The sequence below is a fragment of the Pseudoliparis swirei genome, chromosome 24 (assembly GCF_029220125.1).
Source record: "Pseudoliparis swirei isolate HS2019 ecotype Mariana Trench chromosome 24, NWPU_hadal_v1, whole genome shotgun sequence".
NCBI classification, from domain to species: Eukaryota; Metazoa; Chordata; class Actinopteri; order Perciformes; family Liparidae; genus Pseudoliparis; species Pseudoliparis swirei.
The window spans coordinates 13,155,665-13,172,501 of NC_079411.1; the positions used below are offsets into that span (position 1 = coordinate 13,155,665).

At 41.3% G+C, this 16,837-nt stretch overlaps 1 protein-coding gene across 2 annotated transcripts in view; it reads right to left on the reverse strand.

Moving 5' to 3' along the window:
* vegfc (vascular endothelial growth factor c) overlaps positions 1 to 16,837 on the reverse strand; it is a 49,149-nt gene that overhangs the window by 15,460 nt on the left and 16,852 nt on the right. Inside the window, exons 2-5 of one of the 2 annotated variants that reach the window (XM_056410269.1) lie at positions 11,233 to 11,458; positions 10,672 to 10,711; positions 10,521 to 10,590; positions 967 to 1,106 (exon numbers count right to left, since the gene is read on the reverse strand). In XM_056410269.1, the coding sequence (XP_056266244.1) occupies positions 967 to 1,106; positions 10,521 to 10,590; positions 10,672 to 10,711; positions 11,233 to 11,458 (476 nt within the window). Of the gene's footprint in view, positions 1 to 966; positions 1,107 to 10,520; positions 10,712 to 11,232; positions 11,459 to 16,837 lie in introns of both variants that reach the window. The other variant, XM_056410268.1, reaches the window with a different exon arrangement.

Here is a 16,837-nt window from a genome sequence, read left to right on the forward strand (position 1 = left end):
ATACATTGTCCAGATTGTGTCCACGTGATGTCCACAACTCACTGAGTTGAGAACTCAATGTGAGCCAGGCCACCTTGGCATGTTTTTTGGCCGATCGGATCCCAATACGAGCCAGATTTGGAGCATACAGACCCGATTTTTAATGTGTCTGAGAGGGAATAGGAGGGTGAAAGAAAAGATGTGACGGAGACTTTTGGGAAACCGCTGCTATGTGACTGCTGCATTTCTCTTACTTCACCTAACGTTAAACATACGAGTGCTTCATGCTGACGTTTGTGTGTTCTTACATGTTGGATGATTTGTGGTTGAGAAATTCTCCAATGCATTTCCTTTTGCATGCATAATCTGACATGCAGTGCTGAATGCCACTGTGTGTGTGCGAGAGTGTAGATATAGTTGAATACCAGCACGTATCAACATTCCTCTGAAGTCACAAGTGGTGCCTGTCTGTCGGTCTCTCTCACATTCTATATTGAACAGGTCTACACCGTCTTCCCCCATTTGAGGTTTGACTGGCGCTGCTGCTATAGACTTGGATGGTTTATAGCAGCAGCCTTAAAAAACACTTGGAGGAGGCCAAGCCTCCTCTGGCCTGTAGGACGGGAGCTGATGAATCAGTCAATGAGCAGAGACTCCCAAAGCTGCACGAGGGACTGAGCGATATTCATCCTTTAGTACAGTGTACCAGTGGTCCAGTGGGTTTGTGTCCCTGGTGCTACACTTAATATGCTGTCTTTATTTTGGCAGTTCTTTTCTGAGGTTTCTTCTGTTGGAGTCCCCAAGAACAATGAGCAGGGAGTCGTTTATGCTCCAAGTTGGTGATGTAAACACCGCCCAGTTGTAATGAGGAAAAATCACAGCATGCTTCATGCATGTATACACTCAAGAACATACCAACGTCTCAGGGCTCTGTGAAGTTAATCAAGAGATAACTGACAGAATGATGCAGTGAGTATGAGTGCTTACGCCGGCAGGGATCTCCTGATGATGCTGTGAACTTGTTTGTAGACGTCCAGTTTGGACAGGCAGCTGCACTGCGTGTGGTTGGCCACACTGATGGTCACCGGCTTGGTGCCTTGGGTGATCGGCACTGTGATCTCGAACAGCTGCAGAAAGAGCAAAGGAGAGAGGAGTCAGAGAGACACAAGGTGAGTCAAGACAAAGGACAAAAAAGGATAGTGAAGTGCACCAGGAGGAAGGTCGTGCACTTTCTGTATCTTCCCTCAGGTGAGCGGGACAGGTTGTCTCTGAGGGCTCCACAAGTTCCTATTTATTCCCACCACAGTACAGCAGACATTCATCTTGTTGCCGTATTCTGAACCAAACTTTAATAAACTGTGGATAAAGCATTGTCTCCAGGTTGAAGAACGTATGACCCAAGTGAAGTAAAGCGACATGCTCTCACTCCCACGTTTCAAACGATGGCGCTTTAGGTTCCTACCTAGTGTCACTTGTGGACTTGTCAGGCACAACGGGGCCAGTTTCCATGGGTCAAAATAAAAATAAAATAAACTTTATTGAAGCAATACAAGTACTGTGTAGATATTGAGGTAATTTGTGTTTGTTGCATAAAATAAATGTATTTGTTAGGATAGAATAGAACATTACTTTATTTTGTGAAGCAGCAGCAAACATGTTAACATATATACAATAAAATAAAATAGCATTACATTTACATTTAAGAATTTAAATAATAATAAAGGAAATGAAAATGTTTTATGATTTAGTTATACTGGGAGTCAGTGGTGTACAATTTGAGCAGGAAGGGAGACAGAACAGTTCCCGATGGGGCTCCAACATCACTGACTACCGTCCCAGACAGCACACGGCCCAGTAAGACATACAAAATAGTCTGCCTGTGAGGCATTGACCCCCACCACTCACAGCTTCTCACTCAGCAGCAGTGGTTGGGTGGTGTTGCGTGGTGTTGGATGCACTTGAGAAGTCAAAGAAAGTGATTCTCACAGAGCCACCGGTTCCATCCAGGTGTGACTGAGCTCGCTGCAGCAGGTAGATGACGGCGTCACCCACTCCCACACAAGGCTGCTAAGCTAATTGCAGAGGGTCCAGTGATATTTCACCTGCAGTCGAAGGTGAGCCAAGACCAGCCTATCCAGCTATTAGTTGACAAAAGTTAAGTTAAGTCATCATTGATTTGGTCATATATATATAATATTCTACATGTCAGCTGGAAGTGCCGTAATAACTGGATACAGTGAAAAATGCTTGTGGCCACTTGATGCCATTCAACTGGCCTATACTTTGAATGCAGTCAATAAAGGCAGTCCATCACGATAAGACACTATTTCAAATATTCTTTTCATAAGGAGCCTTCAACAAGGACCCTTTAACGAGGAACTTTCCACAAGGAGCGTTCAACAAGGAACCTTTCACAAGGAGCCTTCAACTTATAGTTCAACCTGAAGCTTGAATCCGTGGGGAAATGAGCACATTTTAAAATAAATGCAATGAGTGAGAATGTGAAGGATTACCACTTGAAGAAAATAAAGAGTAATAAGGAGCTGGGCTTGGTTTTTCACATGGCACTGATGAAGACACCTACATACTGCTGTACAGAATAGAAGAGAAACCCTGAGAGCCACTTAATTATTTCAATCACGGAGTTGAACAGCATGAATAGAAACTAATTAGTCTCAATGACTCCTATTCAAGTCTCTTCAACAGCTTTGTCTCTCTCTCATCCTAATGAGGATATCATTAAGGCTGACCTCAGTCTCTCTGACCTGGCAGAGAGCTCACCATGTTTAAAGAACACGTACACATAAAGCGAGCTCTTTGAGATCACTGTGACCACAAGTGGGTTGAAAAGTTCACCTGGACATATTTCTTAAATTTGTTGTTGCTTGACAGTCTATCAAATTCTCAATACTTACGCTTCCTCTTTTTGACGAGAACTAAGACTCTCGTGTTTCGAGGGATCAATTTCCTGCAGAAGTGGTTCCCTATGGGTTCTCCGGCTTCCTCCCACAGTCCAAAGACATGCGGCTCAGGTTACCTGGAGATTCTAAACTGCCCGTTGGTGTGAATGTGAGTGAATGGTTGTCTGTCTCTATATGAGCTCTGAGATAAACTGGACACCTGTCCAGGTGAACCCCGCCTACACCCAATGTCAGCTGTGATCGGCTTCAGCACCACGTGACCCGGAATAGGACAAGAGGATAATGGACTGGAAACTGCTCAAGTGTCTTTTAATTAAAAATAAATACTGAGTCTGTACACAAACGGCGGTGTTGCTAGATGTTTTATCCTCTACAAGCAGAGGAGAATAAAACATGACAAAGTCAATCTCGTTGAGATTTAATAAAAATGTACATCCCCTGAGCTTCATGACCACGGTCTGGAAGTTGAAGCAGGAAGATTTACACATGTACTTGTATTTGATGGCGTATTTTAGTTGCAACTCCGTATGTGTGGTTTTTTGTGACAAACATTTAAGGGTGAGAATAAGTATAAATCACTCCGGCAGAATTGTGGTGGTTAACACTATTAAATAACTGACAGTAGAATACTTCATATCTGTATGAAGTACCTGTATGTGATTGCTGTAATAATTCATAATACAATGAAACATTCCTGCTATGAATCATTAAATCCTTGGTCTTTTTGTTTTAGTTTTATTTTGTGTGTGCTGAATGGAGAGTACCTAGTAGGTACTTCACACATATCTCCTAATTTACCTCAGGATCATTTGTTTCTATAACTGACTGTCATACAGCTGTTATCTAGTAATGAAGTCCGTCCACCCATCCATTATCTATATAACCCATTATCCAATTTAGGGTTTGCGAAAGGGGGTGGAGCCGATCCCAGCTGACATTGGGCAGGGTAAATAGTCTGTACTTGTATCGATCTTTTCTAGTCTTCCACTCAAAGCTTTTTCACACTACATGACATCACTCACTCATTCACACCCATTCATACACTGATGGGAGGAACTACCATGCAAGGGGCCACCTGCTCATCAGGACGAATACAATTTCATAATATGGTGGCACAGCTAGGGGAGCAATTTCAAGGTTAATAGTCTTACCCAAAAACACAACGACATGGATAAGAGGAGGCGGGGATCGAACTGCTGTTCCCCTGATTGAAGGATGACCCCGCTCTACCACTGAGCCACAGTTGTCCAGGGTATCACAGACTATCACAGGGCTGACACAGTGAGACACACATTCACACTCACATTTACAAGAAATTTAGTCATCAATCAACCTGCATGTCTTTGGACTGAAGTTGGAAGAAGACAACCAAGAGAGAACTAGGGCTGCAACTAACGATTATTGAAATAATCGATTAATCTGTGGATTCTTTTTTCGATTAATCTGATTTTTTTCCCCAAAACATTTCCAACCCTTTATTCAAAAACAGAACTGACAACGCTTTACTCAGGTGAGTTTACTCGCCCGACTATTTGTGGTTCATCCGTGCCTGAAAAGGGGCGGGGATTATCTCTGTTGCTTTGCTCCGCAAAAACAGTTTTCATTTCCCTTTATTCACCACGGAAGAACTAACCACTAGTTCTGCTTTATACTTGTTGTGGACATCCTACAAACGTCAGAATATCTAACGTCCTCGTGTTTGGGTGTATAACGTGTCGCTTTTGGTGTGAACGTAGCATAAGAGTCAGGGAGCCCTGGGATGCACCCTATGTCATCTTCAAACATGCTGTTCTTTGATGGAGGTTGATGGAGCCATGCTGGGTCTTTTGGAGTTAGTAGGAGTAGCCTGCCAGTTTGTCTTATTTCGTATTCTCCGGAATATTTTTATTAATTTTCCGATGGATTTGTTTTGTTTGTTGCATATCTAATATGTAAAGTTACATTTTGGATGTGGGTGGTTTAATAAAGTGGCAACAATTGACAGGGTTATTCCTCCGAGGAGCATGAATGTACTCCAAAAGTTTATGCCAGGTTGCCTGATATTGTTGGTGAGTATGGAAATCCTGCTTGATGGTGCCAAAGGAATGGTTTGAAGGTCATTCAGGATTCAGTGTCTAGGGACCATTAATATATACAGCCAATGTATTTTCCATCTAGCAATTAGTTGTAAAGACATCTCGCTCTGGACCGGAACGTTAGAAGGGGGGAAAGGCCAGCTGACATTACCATTGTTGGGCCCCATGAAGCATAAAATACAATATTTCAAATGTAGCATATGTGAGATATTAAAGGTAATACAGCCAACTATGACAACACCAGAACACATAATCTACAATATAAAAGAGGAAAAGATGGAACAAACCAGATGGTTAAAGAAAAGGTGAGATACTTTCGAGGGAAAATAGATTATAGAGCGCAGGTGTTGAGCTAAACCCTTATCCAGAGACCAGACAGACATAAACGCTTAAAAACCCTTACAGTCTGTCAAATTGTAAATTATACAGTTTAGCAAACTTCTATTACCTGCTAAATGTCAAAACCTCTCAACGATTGCCAGCTGCTTCAAGGCACTGCCAAAGAAAATCAGCTCAATGAAACTTTCAGGATGACGAAACAAACCACAGAACGCTCTTTAAAGAAACAACCACATTTGGCTCTTCACTTCCTTCCATCCATTTTGAGATAATCACATTCAACTTGAATGTGATTATCTCAATGGAAATTGTCTACTACATTTGAATGACATACTTAAGCTTATATAAATCTCTAACTCTGGCCAGTAGTCTGAGATTGCAGCCAAAAATAACAGTTTGGAAAAACCAGCGTAGCGAAAGAATGTGTTGTGTAACCTCAAAAAGACTGCGTCTCAGCTTTGTTACTGCTGCCAGGCCAAAGCCTCTGTCTCAACCTTGGCCTCATGTGGTCTTACCTAAACTAAAGGGTGGTATGCTGTATGAAGTTACTTCAACCTTTGGTCCAAGAATCATTCAAACACCTTTGTGTAATGTTCTCAATGTGCAAATAGGAATGACTTTTAAGTTTGCTATTCAACTGACTTTTTGAAGATGCTTGCTTTTCAAATGACAATGGTAAGATATTTCTATGGAGAACAAAACAACGGTACAAAATCATTTTCAGCCCCCAGTGAATTGGGCTGGATCCAAATATTCAATGATTATTTGTGGGTATTTGGTTTTTAATTTGAGTACAAATTCATAACACATAAATCACACTCAACCTTTTGTAAAATGCATCTTATTCACTAACAAACAACAATACAGACAGTACAAACTTTAGAATCCTTAAATAATTAACGATTAAATTAAACCAAAAGACTAATGTTGTAGCGCTATGCCGTTGATCTCAGCCAAGAGAAATTGAAGGCTGAGTCCCTCCTGAGTCATGGAGACGAGCCAAACCAGGGACCTCGTACAACCCAAACAGGGCTCTGAAAGAGCTGAGCAGACGCCTCCAGAGGGAGGATTATACAGGGGGAGGGGCTTGTAATGCAGACATCAGCCTCAAGCTGTTCTGTGGGCGAGTGCCTGCTCACAGTCAGAGGGGTGAATAGCGCTCTGCAGGTGGAGTCTCCTCCGCAGCCGAAGCTCAGCCGGAATATTCGCCGTTGATTACTAACGAAGCTGCAAAACCCAGAAAATGGTATTTGGGATTAGTCCTACCAGTCCGACACCCTAACAATCCAATTTTGATCTCATGTCTAATGCTTATAGCTCATCAACAGCTATCTCAGTCCTCACAGTGAAAAGACAAAACTATAAATTATTTTGTACCTACTTTTTATAACAAACTAAACTAAAATACACAAATTTAATCCATGTTAGTCACACGCAAGTAAAATGCCACTTTGTAACAGTGAGTCTAGTAATTGGTAAATATTAGGTTTTCTTTATTTTTTATTTCAGTTCTTTTTCCAGAGTTGGTAATGGCAGTAGATAAGGAGTGAGGGACTTTGCTTCCTTATCATCTCTGTTCAGAGTGGCAACCACAGTATATATGTAATTTGATAAGTAATAAACTAATAAATGAACAATTTGTTCGGGGGCAATTCAAATTAGACTTCAAGTAGGTTCATGACCCTCTTGCTCAATAGAGCAATGATGAATTTGTTGACAGATTTCATTTAAGTGTTAGGATGAAAAATATATCAAGTAACAGAGTGAGAATATTTATTCTTTTCATTCATCCTCGCACACATCTTACTCATCACGTGTGGCCATGGCCTAGTTGTTTGTGCTCTCTCTCTCTCTCTCTCTCTTTCTCTCTCTCTCTATTTATATATCTAACTAGCTGATGGGTTTCTGATTTTCTTTCCTAGCTAGCTGATAACTTGTGTCTGTCATTTGGTGCTGTGTAGCAAGCATACAGTGGGTTTAGAAGAAACATATAGTTAGAAATAGCTCTGTCTAATAGAGTGTAACTTAATTTACCAACTGTCGATTACAGGCTCTGTGATGTTCTTGATGCAGTGTCTTAAACGTCACTGCATCAAGTATGAGTGGAAGAGCTATGTGTAGGAAAGGTCTGCAAGCCGCTAAACTCATTTATTTCTGGAACTTGTTTTTGTAGAATGAAGCACTAATTGAGAGAAGAAGGATTTCTGATTTGTTTTATAATGGTTTTGTACAGAGGTGGCTCACACTGATGCTGAAAAGATACAGCTTTAGACATGTCTGATTGCTTGTATTAATTGATGAAGAAGTAATGCAGTAGTCTATAGTAAATTGAGGTTGTGAAACATCGAGACTTGGGCATTCAAATCGTTGGCAGGATTTGGAATGGGCTGATAAGGTAAGGCAGGTTACCAGACTGTAAGTAGAAGGTCCCATCAACAAACGACTGAAAAGCAGGAAACAGAAGAGATTTATAGGTGAGAGATAGAGTACGCCCACCTCTAATACATGCAATGTATTCTATCCGGTTTCAACCTGCATCCAGGTGCACCACAGGTGTGAGCCTGGCCAGGAAATTACCAAAGAGGGTGTCTGGCAGGCCTCTGACCTGCTGAGCATCGCACAGTTGACCATGAGCTGTGCTGTATTAGAGAAGAGGGTCATGAAATCATCAAATAAAAATAAAAACTTCCCCTGGGGAGCACTGGCTCGTAACACTACACACTGTGTGCGGGCAATGACTTTGGTGCACAGTTCTCCTGTTACGTAATCACGAGAAGCGTGCATAATATGCAACATAAGCAGAGCTGTGTTTGGAAAGCTTCTCTACAATGTTATTGAGGCATGTCCTGTCCCCACTGTGCACTCCTCTTCCAGCTGCAGGGAGACGTCACTCTGTGTGATCTCCTTCAGGAGATGTTTAGAGAAAACACGAGTCTACAACATCCAAGGTTTGTGTGAAACAATGCTCCTGTCAACAGCAAGCAGCAGCACTTACTGTACAACAGAGTAAACATTGAATCTTATCCAGGATATCAACATCAAACTTCTGCCTCCACACCTCAGGTACTTCTGTTGGAGCTTTGTGCTTGGTTCTGAGCACTTTTATGATATGATGTTCAGTGAAAAGTTTTCAAAATCTTTTTTTAATGTGCCGTGGTTTCTCATTTGCTTGCTAACTGGTCCCAAAAACGCAAAATTTCTTTTCATAAAGCGTTTTAAATGCCCATATATGTATGTTTTAATGAAGTTAAAATCCTTCTCTGACATATGAGTACTGGCTGGGAGGTTCCAGGAATAGAGACAAACAGTTCTTTGATTGGTGTGCTGCTTGAGCAATACCTAATAGCTTCAGCACCAAGCCAAACATAGAGCCTGCCTGCCCTTGACCCGCGATCTGTCAATGCGGAACGTGCTGATCCGTGATGCCAAGATTGAACCAGGTCTCTACAAGATTTTGGCAAGAATCTTCGATCTCCCGCTGCAGAGTTTTCCCAAGTCCTGTTTTATCCATTCCATTGTCCTGCCACCAGACATCAGCCAGCGGGATAGTGGAGCAGCTTGGAGCTGCTGGTCTGGCCCTACGGTCAGCCTGTGACATAAGAGAGGGTGCAGAATGCGGGCACTGGGGCCTAAGTGCGGATGATTGGGAGTTTGAATATATTGACGACTTGATCGAGTTTAAAGTCGAGGTGGGAGTAATCAGGAACCTTCCAGTCCCTGTCCTGCTTGGGCGCGACTGCCCGGCCTTCCGGATGCTGTGGAGCCCTAAAGAAGCTCAGTTGGGAGCCCCGAAAGCGTAAGGCAAACAAATTGTGATATAATAAAAAAATCACCACGCCAGAAAACACTTATCATAACCCCCTTATCTCATTGCCGATCATATTTAAAAAACTGCCCCAGAGTGCCCACGGACACCAGTTTATCTTGGTCATAGTAGACAATGCCACCCGGTATCCGGAAGCTGCCCGGAAGGCAAATGCTAAACAAATGGCATAAGAACTGTTCCTCTTCACCAGCCGCGTAGGTATACCCAAGAAAATTCTTACTGACCAAGGAACCTCCTATAAGTCCAGAGTCACCACGGAGTTGTGTGCGCTTTTGCATGTGAAACAGGTGAGAACCTCAGTGTACCACCAACAGCCGGATGGGTTAGTGGAGCGGTTTAACAAAACCCTCAAAGCCATGCTGTGGAAGGCCTTCGACAAAGACGGAAGAAACTGGGACCAGCTGCTACCCTACCTTCTGTTTGTGGAAAGAGAAGTTCCTCAGGCTTCCACCGGTTTCTCACCCATCACCTGTTATATTCTCACAAACCGAGTGGCCTTCTAGACATAGCCAAAGAGACTTGGGAGGAGCAGCCCTGTTCCCATCGTACTATGATTAACGCGTGGGGATGATGTGAGACAGGATGGCAGCTGTTTTTCCCATTGTGAAGGAGCACATGGAGAGGGCTCAGAGGGCAGCTCACAACAGAGCAGCCCAACGAAGAGAATCAACCCAGGAGACAGATAGCTAACGCTCTCTCATTTGGCTCTCTCCGAAGGCGGTCGCATGTTTTGGGCCTTGTTAATTATTACCAGTGGTTCATCCTTGACTTTTCTATGATAGCGGCCACTCTTACAGAACTGACAACCAAGAAACACTCCCAGATGGTGACATGGTCCCCGGATGCAGAAGAAGAGTTAGGTCCCTCTTCAGTGTTCAAAACCGGTCCTTACTGCCCCTGATTTCAGCAAGGAGTTTGTGGTCCAGGCAGATAAGAGAGCATATGCCTGCTTATATTTTGAGTGTCTTTCTTTTAAAAACATATTCATTATTATTGTGAATGAACATGTGGATATAACAAATTGCAATGACTTTTCCAAAACTTTTGGAATTTCATTTCATTTCAAAGACTTTTCTTGAAATAACCATTAAAAAAATTCTATGATTTCCAGGTTTTCCATGATGGTACGAACCCCGAATAGCTCCAAGGTGTGAACCAAGTAGCAGGGGTGATAACTGGATATCGGCATTCTATACGCTGATATTACACCCCCGATAGTTCTGGCAACAGTGGTTCTCTCTTATTCATGTGCAAAACATGAATGGCTAGGATTCTAAACTACAGGTGGGAAAGTTTTTTTTTAAAGTAATAAAACATAAACATTACAAAATGTAATTTGATAAATAATGAAAAGAAAAAAATGAATAAAGCTGTGCTTACTGTTTTGCTGAGGTAACCAGTGGAGATATTCCTGCATTGTTTGTCTTCAGAGTGGCAGCATCCCCCACATCTGTAGACGGACACACAGGGTGGTTTATAGAAGATGTTGGTGGGAGCCCCGAACTCCCTGCCCACGTCGACACACACTTCCCTGGGCATGCACTGAGTCTTCCTCCACTCCGACTCTATACCTGCACACACACAGAAAGTCAGACCACCACAGCCATGCAACATGGCTTTTTCTGTCAGCAGCTGCACAGATGTATGGCAATACACAAAGACACAGATATATAACACACGGACAAACAAACTAGTGGTCTCTACATTTCTATATTCCAATGTGGTAATGTCAAAACTGTTGAGTTCAATGTGATTCATCACCAAACTGTCAACATTAAGGTGGAGCCGATGTGATCGGTCATGACGGATGTTGGTATACAGATTATTCCTAATATAACGTGTTAACATATAACCCCTGCATAGGCACAGACACTTTGTGGAGGGCTAAATATAATTTTGTGTCACGGTCAAGTCCATGATCAAATTAAATACCATGTAAATATATATGTTTATATAGATATATATATAACTTTTAGGCCACTCTTTCTTAGTTGATTCTATGAAAGATCCTCAAAAAGACAAGAACAGCCTGAAATGCAGTACATTTCCCTGCTGCTTTGATGACAAAGTATGAAAGAAAGTGAAAACACACTTTTCAGGACATCCAAGTTGAGGTACGCAGCAGCAAATATTGGCTCTTCTGTATCGGCCAGCGGCCTCAGTCGGCGAGGTTGGAGCTTGAAGGCGGGAGGGGCAGCAGATAGTTTGGATCTGCACTTCAGAGCGGCCCAGTATGATGGATAAATAAGACTCATCAGTTCATCCACATTAGAAGCTGAACGCAACTTCTCCTCCATGTCTTGCTTTGGGGAAGAGTCCTGAAAGAGACAAGTGACACTTTAAGTGAAAGTACTGCTGGTCTTCTATTTCAGTACACAACTTGAATCCTCAACTACTGACTGGCCAAGAAACACTCTGCTGCACATGAAGGAAACATCCCAAAACCTATCCTTTTGCTAGTTAATTCAGTAGATCAACAAGTCCTGAGTGTGTCAACAATATCAACAAGTCATGAGTATATCCACAATATCAACAAGTCCTGGGCCCTATTTCTCATTCCTGGCTAATGAAGTTAGCAGGATAATTTTCAAGAGGAGATTACGCAAGTGAGGCTTTTCGGTTCCACGTAGCAAGTTTGGAAAAATCACCATAGCAATACATCCAAAAATGTTAACCTGCTTCAGCGCAGGCTCATTCAATCTATCTGGATAAACTGGCCACGCCCCGGAAGAAAATGGAGCTCCATTCCTCAAAGATCCCATTGATGAAGCAGCGATATTAGTTCGATTAGAATTTTATAGGCAGAGAGTTCTTATCACGTCATGATGACTTCCTGTACGAGCCATTCTGCCCACAAGGAATGATTTAGTTACAGACCTTCTCGAGTCATACATTGAACACCACATACATTAATGTAATTGTTTTTGTCATGAAGGATGCAGGCTGTACGAGTGAAGTACAAAGTTCGTCAGAAGTACATTTGTTATAACCTTTAAATCCTTTTTGGATTGTGGTGAGTGAAAAATATTGCACAAACTTATCTGTTGAACAGTATTCTTGGGATGTCAGTTTGTTTTTTAACTGAAAATATTTTTCCCTTGAAATTCAACGGTCTGCTAAGGAACACCAAGTCAGTTTTAGGATTACAATGTTCAAGTAAAGATGGCCTTATTTATGTCTGTTTTTCTGAAAATGGATATAGGATTCATCGCTAAGCTTTTTCCTTGTTTTTATTATCTTCAGTTTTCAAGAAATGTGTCCTTCCAACCATGGACTTAAAAGTCTACGATGAGTCGAAGACTGAAGTTGATGAAGAGTTGTTTGAGTTTCTTCTCAAGAAACAAGACTTCGGTGAGCTGGAGATGTGTTTACCACACGACTCAAATCTTGAAGGTGAGTTACTTAATATTTATGTAAATATCTGGGTTTTAGTTTTTTACTTATTTAGATATTTTGAAATCATCTTTGTTTCTGTCATTACCTGTTTCAGCCCTTTCTAGAACTGTTGTGGGCTTATGCTTATTACAACGTGACATATTTGCATTCCTCTAATCCTCTTGTCATAATGGATGACTGCACTTAATATTGTTGTAGTCACAATGTTAATCACATCAGTAAATATGATTTCTAGATTCTTTGAATACCCCTTCATGCTGCTCCTCTGCAAGCTTCAGTGGAGACAATGACAGGGACCCGGACGACACCACCATATTGCAACATAGTCCTGATACAAGTAAAAGAGAGGATGGATGTCGTCTAGCTCAGGTGAGTGCTGCAGTTTCACTTGTATCCTTTGAGAAGGTTTAAATGAATGCCAAACTTGAAGGTTGAGTGCTAAATAACTGAAGTTGTAAAAACCAGTTTACAACTTCAGGCCATTCTGCTTTATAATACTTGGAGTCATTACTGTATTAAATGTTTCATTGTGTTTAGTTTTGTTCTTTCTACTTGGATGATTGAAGACATCCTGAACGAACCTGGAGGAGAGAGGCTCATGAATGAGTATGCCTGGACAAAAAGCCTCAAAGATGGCAGAAGATGTGATATGTTCAAGATATTGGTTGCACATACTGTATGACAAGTGAACATGGGTATGTTATGTTGTTATTACATACCTGCACTCTTATTACAATTTTTTTGCTTCAATTTACACAGTACAACATTACTTTTAGCAGGTGGAATTTACACATCAATACCTTGATTGGAGCACATACAGTAAAGTCTGTCAGTTTGTGCGTAGGACAAGTCCTTCAAGGCGCATGAAAGAGGACTATGCAAAGGGCATCACTACCTTGTTCCCATACCTTGCTGTTCCTAGGAACAAGTTTGGCTATGTAAGTGCATTAAAGTGTCTAACTATTTATTTTTCACTTCTGTGGGACTCTTACTCCTTTTTTCTTTTTTTTCATGTCTGGAATGTAAATATTTCAACTTTCATTTATTAACATTCAAACTCTAATTCAATTCAATTCAGTTTATTTGTATAGCCCAATTTCACAAATTACAAATTTGTCTCGGAGTGCTTTACAATCTGTACACATAGACATCCCTGCCCCAAAACCTTGCATCGGACCAGGAAAAACTCCCAAATAACCCTTCAGGGGGAAAAAAAGGGAAGAAACCTTCAGGAGAGCAACAGAGGAGGATCCCTCTCCAGGATGGACAGGTGCAATGTGATATGATATTCCTTTATTTGTCTCACAGTAATGAGCCATTTGAATTGAAAGTGGATAGTTTTAGGTAAAAGATGAACATTTCAACTTGTCGAATCAAACTGAATAACCCTTTTTTACTTTAGGAGCATTATTAAAATGCAGAAGATGGGAGTCGGTATCTGGCATGGAGACTGAAATGTGTTCAGAAGGAAGCGTCAGAGGGCCAAAAGACCCGCCGCAGTCAGTTAAAAACAGGTATGTGAAGTTTTATTTATAATACATGACGAGGGAATAATCATATCTAATAATAATGCATAAGAACAAATGTTGGTCTATTACAGTTTGTCTCTAAATGTAATTTTTTTCTGAATCATCAATTTAATCTTACTTTTCTTCTAGTGATGCAAGTGCCTGCATGGCCATCCTTGCAGAGTTTCCGCGCCTTGTTTCTTAGGATACAATCTCTTGTATAAAACGCAGTAATTGATCAAAGTTTCATTTCTAAAGTTGGTCCAAATGCTGAAAGAGACCCCATCAGAGTGGGAAACTGGCTAACTACAGAAAGCCTGTGCTGTGAGGCCATTGCACTGATGAAGCATACAGCTGATGAAGCAACTGTCAAGGAGAAGATGAAGCAGACCGTTCACCTATCGCCAACACATGGTTCATGATCCAGTGAAGTCCTCTGAAACATTCACAGCGTTTCCAAGATTCCTGGACATAGCAGGACTGGTACGTGAACATTCTACTGCCTTGCCACGGTCATGACTATTTATTAAATGTTCTCTTAATAGCTTGGGTAGGGCTGCAAGATGTCCTATGACCATGATGCTAAACCATAATATCTACTGTTCTGTTTTGACCGATTCTATCAGATTGACCAGGATTTTGGTCTGATGTTTGGTGATGCTGCTACAAGGTTCCTGGAGAGGGTGTCAACTATCTACAAGCAGAAAGTCCTGGAACAAAGCTGTGGCCTCGCACAGACCACTGACCTTAAAGACCTGCTTCAAAATGCTCTATGCACAACATATGTGGAAAGAGTCATATTTATGGAAGGGATAATTGTTTTTTAATAAATGTATTGTTGCATCGCTTGTAGTGAATATTTGTTCATTAATTTGTAATTTTTCAGGATGGGACAGTGACGTCATCCATTTTGGCTCATGTTTGTGGACAGAAGAGGGACCTTACGTGGTGGATGTCAAACAGCTTTTCTGTTTCAAAGCATTTGAGATCCAAATGTCATACAAGTGTGATGACACAAGTTTGTTTGTTGTGCCATACTGATTCCTATGAATGAAAAGGAAAAAATTGAATTTTTCACTTAGCTGAGGTCCATTTATATTTTTTTAATGTATTTTGTAAAATATCTGATATATTGTACACTTGTATATTTTAAATAAAAAATATACTGATATCTGATTTAACTTGTTGTGTTTTTAAAGATGAACTTCAGTCATCCATGTCTGTCTGACTTTTAGCTATTCAAGATGACCTGTATCAAACCAGTTTTGTGAAGTGAATATAACACTGCATATAGTGTGTGTGTGTGTGTGTGTGTGTGTGTGTGTGTGTGTGTGTGTGTGTGTGTGTGTGTGTGTGTGTGTGTGTGTGTGTGTGTGTGTGTGTGTGTGTGTGTATATATATATATAAAATGTTATTGTTTCTGTAGTTTAGGATGAACATTTCATGAATACCCGGGGAGAAACGTGTATACATGATTCCACAGAGCCATCATCTATGCTGGATTGTACAATGGTGTTTCATACAGGCAGGGCTTCAAATCTGTAAAATAACAAATGTTCCTGACACAATCCTGAGTTCAGTTTATAAAGAGTAAAAAACATTGACAAGAAGGCCCATTACTTCGAATTATAGTGTATTGCACGGTGGTTATAGCGAGGATATGCGTTGTTGCTGTTACTTGATCTTGATTTTTGTGTTTTATTTTAATTAGTTATCTGCACTTTAAAAAGGCAAAATCAGTTCAAGCTTGTTGTTAGCCAGGGCTGGAAAATATTTTCTGTTGAATAATGTGCATGTTATGATGATTTTGTTATATTGCAGATGCAAACTGTTGTATAGCTTAAACTACTCTCAAATATGTTATTGTGTTAACTTTCAACCAAACCCTGCGGGTGAATTTCAGTTCCCTCCTATAAATATTTACACGGCGTATAACTCCATGGCTTTTATTGTGAAAGGTAAAAACAGAAAGGGTGGATGTGGTCTGCGCTGCCTTTGTCAAGGTTGAAAGGTGTAATACGGTTTGCCAGCTTGGTGAAGACCAAGGAGCCTCTGTGTTGTTATGCAAATCAACCCGTTCTGCTGGATTGTTTGATGCCTTTATTTGTGGTGCTAGGTTCCCCCTTTTTTTTGCATAATATTTGTTATCTGTGTGAAGGTTCTCAGGACCAAAACAACAGTTCAAAGAACTCTTTTGATATGTGAATTAATCACACAAAAGAAACTCCCCTGATGTGTGAAGGCCTTAATAACAAAGGGTTAAAATCATGCACATTAGCACTGAACTAGGAGTTGGAAGAGCACTCTCTACTCCAGGTACTCCCTAGACTCCTATGTAGAGAACTAGGGATGAATTTTCATCTCTCAATCACACGTTACTAACTCTGCTTTCTCCCCGGAGTCCTTTTGACTTCACGTCTCATGGGGTCATCGGACCCTATGAGACGGCATAGATCCTATCTGCTGATGGATCATCGAGGTCTGGGTCATGGAATTCCTGCTACCGACTACGCCACTGTCCTGTTGAGACTCCGCCCACTGTTGAGACTCCGCCCACTCCTCCTCCCCACCGCCATCTGCCTGATGGATCGTGGAGGTCTCCATCGTGGAATATGCCTACTATGAACTATTCATACACTCTGTCACATTCATTGAATGTATTTGAACTCTAAATCTGTCCTTCTGTACACATTACATCTATTGCACCTGTCCATCCTGGAGAGGGATCCTCCTCTGTTGCTCTCCTGAAGGTTTCTTCCCTTTTTTTTCCCCTGAAGGGTTATTTGGGAGTTT